The sequence below is a fragment of the Echinops telfairi genome, unplaced genomic scaffold, assembly GCF_000313985.2.
Source record: "Echinops telfairi isolate 266 unplaced genomic scaffold, ASM31398v2 ScPeMD7_3533;HRSCAF=4204_0, whole genome shotgun sequence".
Taxonomy (NCBI): Eukaryota; Metazoa; Chordata; class Mammalia; order Afrosoricida; family Tenrecidae; genus Echinops; species Echinops telfairi.
The window spans coordinates 18,730,212-18,736,957 of record NW_022107431.1 but is presented as its reverse complement, the minus strand read 5'-3'; the positions used below and the strand labels follow the sequence as shown (position 1 = coordinate 18,736,957).

At 40.8% G+C, this 6,746-nt stretch overlaps 1 protein-coding gene across 1 annotated transcript in view; it reads right to left on the bottom strand.

Annotated features, from left to right (window-relative positions):
* The window catches only part of NUP43 (nucleoporin 43), a 15,918-nt gene continuing 9,172 nt past the window's right edge, over positions 1-6,746 (bottom strand). Inside the window, exons 7-8 of the mRNA XM_004701950.4 lie at positions 5,076-5,198; positions 1-1,395 (exon numbers count right to left, since the gene is read on the bottom strand). Of these exons, the coding sequence (XP_004702007.1) occupies positions 1,166-1,395; positions 5,076-5,198 (353 nt within the window). The 3' untranslated portion in view covers positions 1-1,165. The remainder of the gene's footprint in view (positions 1,396-5,075; positions 5,199-6,746) is intronic.

The window sequence follows — 6,746 nt, the reverse complement described above, 5'->3', positions numbered from 1 at the left end:
TACTTAATTTTTTCTTTTTATTTTCTGTATTAAAAGTTTTCAAACATTAGCCACAGTAAACCTAGAAGAATTTGAGAAGAATCCCTTCTCAAATCTTTTGGATTTAAAAATTATCTTTAGTCAATATTATTGAGCCAGATATTTTTATCAAGAAGGAAATGCATGTATAGTACTTTAAATTTTTGACTAAAAGAAAAAGAAGAAAACGAAAAATCTGAGGTAAGAGGGCACAAATCATTGAAGTATTTATTAAAGCAGAAAAACAAAACCTTATCAAAATTACTATAATTAGAAGTATAAAGTAAATGAATGCAAACTCCAGTCATGTACCAATAGTGACTTGTCCTCAAGGTCTTAACAATTCAGTAATAATAAAATGGCAGAATTCTTTCATCTTACCACATCATTATTATCACTATTCTACCACATATTACCTCAGACAGGTTTTAGTCTGGAAGCCAGTTCATCTATCAGTATAAAAAAAACCCTAGTTTATAACAAAATGTCTTGTTCAAGTTTTTAAACACATTTTAGAGCTAAACACAATTCTTAGAGAATCAATTTTTTTTCTTTTGTCCTTGCCAAGGTAAATTTGGGTATAGACAATTGACAGATTAAAAATTATTGGAATGAGGGAACCTGTCAAAACATGTTCACGTCTGAAAGGTTTTAAACAGGACTATACATCTCTAATTTTTGCTCGCCTTAATGGTATTTTAAAAAGCTTATTAAAATTAAGAAAATAAATCTAGATCACAGAAGAAGATAATTTCAACCGAGAGAAAATATCAATCCTGGTTAAGGTCATCAGGGAGGGAGAAAGGCCACACACTGTGGACAAAGATTACTGGAACCAGTTGGTGGTTTGACAGCATTAAGCTCTCCACCCTGCAAAGGGACGAGCTGGTCCAGGAGTGACCAACTAGTTTGTTGAGAGGCAGTGGATGACGTCAGTGAAGAACTGCGCTGATGTTCTTCCACAGAGTAATTTTTTTCTGCCACTGTTTTAAGAATGTCCAGCTGACTCTGGGCATGAGCATGAACATTAGTTTATTGATGTTTCCACTGTTAAATCTCACCTTTCCATGAATAGCATTTTGCGTAGACACTGGATATCAAAAGGCTGCCTGTATGCTGCACCTGACATTGTACTGCTACAGCGTTTTCATGAAAAAAGCTGCCTGGTCACATAAATTGCTTCTGCGTCAGTCCCACACACGAGGCAAGAGCCCAACACATCCAAACTGTTCACGGACAGAGTCTTCGTGGGGAGCAAGCTGGTGATTTCCATGCGGTCTTTCGCAGGGTCAGCACTGAGCCAGGAAGTGAGGAGAGAAGGGTGCGCAGCAGCCTGGTTACTAATGCTGTGAGCCAACAAGGGACTGTTCCTTCCTCCTGGGAAGAAAAAGAGAGAATAAAAGAAAAATAAATCCTTTCAAGACTTAACTTTATATTAGTACACACCTAAAATCCCAGATACATGTTAGAAAGGTAGTGATTTAAATCTATTAATCTCTTTAAAAAACAAACCAAAGTTTTATTAATATATAATTCACATTGAATGTATTAATTTCTGAGGATAACAAACCACTAATTCCATTATCACACACCACTCACAAATTTTTGTTGTAAAACATATACAACAAAAAAATTTGCCGTATTTTAATCATTTTAAGCATACAATTCAGTGCCGTTAACACACTCAACATACTGCGCAGCCACCATCATGATCTACTTCCAAAAGATTTCCCTCACCCTAGACTCAGTACCCATTAAGCAGTGGCTCCCCTTTTGCCCTCGTGGTAAGCACTAGTAAATTTTGTCATTATGTATTTGCCTAATCTAGTTAGCTCATGTTAAGACATGCCATTATTTTTTTATTAAAAGTTTATTCGGTAATATTAAATATCCAAATTTCCATGGGATAATCTGAATTTCAAAGTTAAAGTCTTTAGGGAAAGCAGATTTAATTTTCTGGTCATTCTTCAATGGAAAATCTCAGAAATGTGCCAAAATGACCAGAAGCCAAGTAGAATAAAAGGAAACAAACAAACAAACAAAAATTCGAATAATATATATAAACTCTTAGATAATAAAAAATTAAGTAAGCATGAATTTCTAAACACTTAGTCAAGTCTAAAATACAACCAGCTTGCTTTAAACCTTTTCACATAAACGCTCCTAGAAACAGAACTTCAGCAACTTTTATCTTTACAAGTGCTATGCATTTACTAAAGAATTAAAGTCAGGCAGGAGCGGTATATTTCAATGTTGGTTACTATTTGCAATTTTCTCCCTACTCAACTTTCTGCATTTTCACCTAAGGGTCGATTTTATTCATTCAATAAACATCGGAGCAGCTGCTCTGTGCCAGGCTCCGTGGCAGACTCCAAAACATGAATACAAAACAAAGGTCCTGCTGTCTGGAAGCTTAAAGATTAGTGGGTTTAAGTCTTATTGATTCTTGAAAGCTCATCAGCTCAACTCAGCTGCCTTCTCTAAGAAGCCTTTGAAACCTCTAGGCCGCATTTCTCTCTTCCTTCCTTGAATCCTCAGTATTTGTCTATATCATTAATGTAGTACCTTTCAGCGTACATTATAATTTAGCTTTGGATGTCCCTTTGCTGTAATGAAATTATAGGATTCTGAAGAGCAGGGTCGATTGTTTTACATTTGTTGCATCTTTACAGTGTCTATTTCTGGGCCTTGTAACAGACACAGGTTACAGTGCATGGTTTATTTCCAGTACAACTAAAGTTCCCTAAACTGCAACATTTCAAGTGCAAGATGAGGGAGAGGACGGAAGTAGACACCAAATACCGAGCTACTGCTTAAATGAACCCATTGGTTTCTCCATAAATGAAGTCAGCAGAGACGTCCCTGCACGGTACACACATTTCCAGCATTTTCCTGAAGACACTTTAAGAACTGTGTCATAGTTGTTTCGTTCTCACTGTTCCTACATTCCCCACTGTTCTGGAATACTGTGAAAACCAGAGGGGAGCCCTGTGTACAGACTCTGGTCTACCTGCTTCCACAGTTCCATCCTCCCCACGGGCCAAGTCCATGCTCCACACAGTAGCCAGAGGGATTCTTTAGAAATCTAAGTCAGAGGGATCACCATGCCCTCACTCTATGATCAAAGAACCAAATCAAACTGACTGCCATCAGGTTGATGGCAGCTCTAAGAGACAGGGTAGAATTGCCCCTGTGGGTTTCCAAAACTCACGCTGTAAAGTAGTAGAAAGCCCCATCTTACTCCCGAGGAGTGGCTGGTGGTTTAGAACTGCTGACCTTGTGGATCACAGCCCAACTCATGACTGCTATGCCACCAGGGCTCCAAACTCTACCATACCTAGAATACAATCTAATCTTCTATGACCCCTGTACCTCAGTTAACTCTGCTGACCCACTACTCCCCCACCTCACTAACAAAACGGCAGTTCCACTGGCCTCTGTGTTGTTTGCTACCTGTCTCAGGACTCTGGTATGTGGTTTCCTCTGCCTGGAATGCTTTCATGTGGCTTATACCTGCACAGCCCCCAAGCCTAGGCTCAAATATTGTCTCCACCCTTAATTTTTTTATCTTCTAACTCGTGGCTTTACCTTTAAAGAAACAAACAAAAAGCAAAACAAAGCATTTTACTGTGCTCTGGGTGAAAGTTTAGAGCAAATTAAGCTTTGCAGTCAACAATCCACACATACTTTGTGTTGCGATATTAGCTGCAATTCTCTCAACGTACTCACACCTCACACTCTTTCTACTTCCCCCTCAGCTTCCCCGTGTCAATGTGCCCGTCTTTCCTGCTGTCTGAGGCAAATGCTTCCCTTTTGGTCTCCCAGAGTTGACTGGTCTGAGAAGCACTCTTCTCCGAGTTGCATTCTTTGGGGCTGTCCCTGCCTCTGTCGGGCCAGCCTGGACTCTTCCTTTCACTTCCCTTTCCAAATTCTCCGTCCTCTATTACGTATTAAAACGGGGAGTCTGCAGATACCATTTTCCAGGCTCCCTCACCACCCAATTTCCAGATGGGCCCTACTAAGGGAGGGACGGATGGCTGGATAGACAGCACGGGAAGGAGAAGCAGCCCTCTTACTACTCTGGGGTTTTGGCAGTGGCAGGGTTGGCAGTGGTTCCAGTGCTGGCTGATCCCAAGGCAACAACTTCCAACAGTGTATTAGCAGCGGGGGCTTTAGCAATTCTTTTATCTTCCAGTTACCCTTTCTTCCTATTTTCTCTTCTAGCATCTTTTGGTCTCTCCGAAAACAAAACCTAAACCTAAACTAAATCAAACCAAACTCACTGCTGTCTAGTCTATATAGAGGCTCTATAGGGCAGGGTAGAACTGCCTCTGTGGGTTTCCGAGACTGAAAATCTCTAAAGAAGTAGAACGCCCCATCTTTCTCCCACAGAGCAGCTGGTAGTTTCAAACTGCAGACCTTGCACTTCACGTCTCAACCGGTAGGTACTCTGCCACCAGAGCTCCTTTTGGTCAAAATCTGTGGTAGTTTCTGTTTCCCGATTGGACTCTTACTGACACTTTATCACTTTAATCATTAGATGGAGCATTTTAAGCTGAGGTGAAACTAGCAGCCCAATACATAAAGATGGCCGCTCGTGCCAGACACCCTGTCTTGGCAATGCGAGATAAAGAGTTGCCCGTGCCTGTTCTATGGCAGGAAGGCCAGTGCGAACACACAAGCAGCAACCTTGGCTGTCCTCAAAGAATGCCATCACTGCTCCTGAACGGTACAGGTAGAAATGGCTCAATTGGTTCATGCTTTGTTGTGTATATTCTTGCAACAACAACAAAAAAACAACAAATAAACTAGTTAAAAACACAATTAGAAAGCATGTGAGGCTAGCCGACTTACATCATTTCTAATCCTCAGCTGTAGAGCAGAGAGGACCTGACTGTCAGATAACTCAAGGCCTACGATACCAGCATTTACCCTGCGGCAGAAGAATGAAAACATTGTGCCATTCTTTAAGCTTAAAATGCAAAGAGCTTTTATTATCATATTTAGGATTATACCATCACACACAACCCAAGGCTTTTCAGTGAGCCATTTGTTACCTTGGTGAAAGAGGGATGACTTTTCAGGTACGTCTGTGGAGGAATCCCAGTGCCAGAGGGACCCGTCTTCAGAACAAGTAAATAAGTGGTCTGGGTTGGATGGGTGGAAGTGAACTTCCCACACTGAAAGACAAGGACAGTGAAGCTTATTCCTATGCAGATGGTGGGCCTGTCTCGGGAATCACCTGATACTACTTTTATGGCAGACCCTCAAACTACAAGTCTGTTATGGAAATCAGTCTCATTCATCTCTCCAAATGACCACCACACATAAGGATAAAGAATCAAGTAATATTTGTGTATTGAAAATAGAATGAAAATAATTGCTTAGTATTTGATCTATTATCTTTTTTTAATGGAAGATTATGAGGGATAGTTTTGAGGGAGATTCCTCAAAACTAGTCTTAATTCCTGTGCGATTCACATGTGAAAATTCTGTGTGTGGACAGACCAAGAGAGAAGCTCGTGGAAGGCACATACACATAATTTCTAAGAGTCCAATTATGACTCATACCAGGACCCTGGGTTCCTCTGGCCTGTATCACAGAAATAGCTCCTCAGTCCTAGCAGGAAGCCTGGAAATGCTCCAAGGATCAGGATCCAGTTTCAGATCAAGGGCTTTTAAGAAGCTAAATTGTGACTGGGGCTCCCCTCCAAGTCGTACACTTCAAGGGAACTGTGAGTGGTCGTAGATCTGTAGGAGCCCACTAGTAGCCAGGGTACACGAGGGAGGACGTGAACAAGTGTGCTGTGCTTCTGGGCTAGAGGGCCTTGAAGAATCAGCACAGAAACGAGATAAGGTGTGGCATACGGCGAGCAGCAGGTTTTTAGGTGGCTCTTTTCATTCTGACAGTGCAGGACTAAAACCACGTCACTTTCCTCAGGAGGAGAGCATGCTCTGGCAGGTCCCTGAGTGAAGTACACTGAGGTGGCTTCCCTAGAGAAAACTGCACTTAAACAACCTGGGAGAGCCACGAGAAGATTGCCCAATGCTAGATTTCTATGTATCTATTTATTTTTAAATAAAAAAAGCAAGCCCCCTACAAAACAGCTTCTTTTCATTCTAGCCACAAGTCAGGATGCATTCAAAGCCACACATCAATGGCCACTGCATTCTGCTTGGGCTGGTATATCTATAATTCTACCACCACGTGGGTGGCCAACATCAGAACCTGTCAGGGCACACCTTGCTCCTGCTTTCTTTTCCCTGGGGAGAGCTGTACCAGGGAGAGAGACTCCATTTTAGAACCTGCTGTTTGCTTCTTGCATATGAAGTCATGATTTTTCTATGGTAGCAATGTGAAACTTACATAATCAGAAAAATCTCAATTTGGGTTCAATGTTTGCGCTTTGGTACTTTGACTCACATGGATTTACCACAAGCTACTCTTAATCAGATTTTGGCATGACATCAAAGACAGAAATGATAAACTGAAAAATTCCTACCCAATCAAAAAAACTTCCCAACAAAACCGAAAGATAAAAACAAACAAACAACAACAAAAAACGATCTGAAAACACTTCAGAAAAAGACAACTGTCTATATAAAGGGCTTCATAAAATTCATGAAAAAATTCCATTATTTTTTCTTTCCATTTGCCCACAACACTTTGAAAACCCTGTATTGTTCTTCTTTTTTTTTTTTTTTAAACATTTTATTAGGGGCTCATA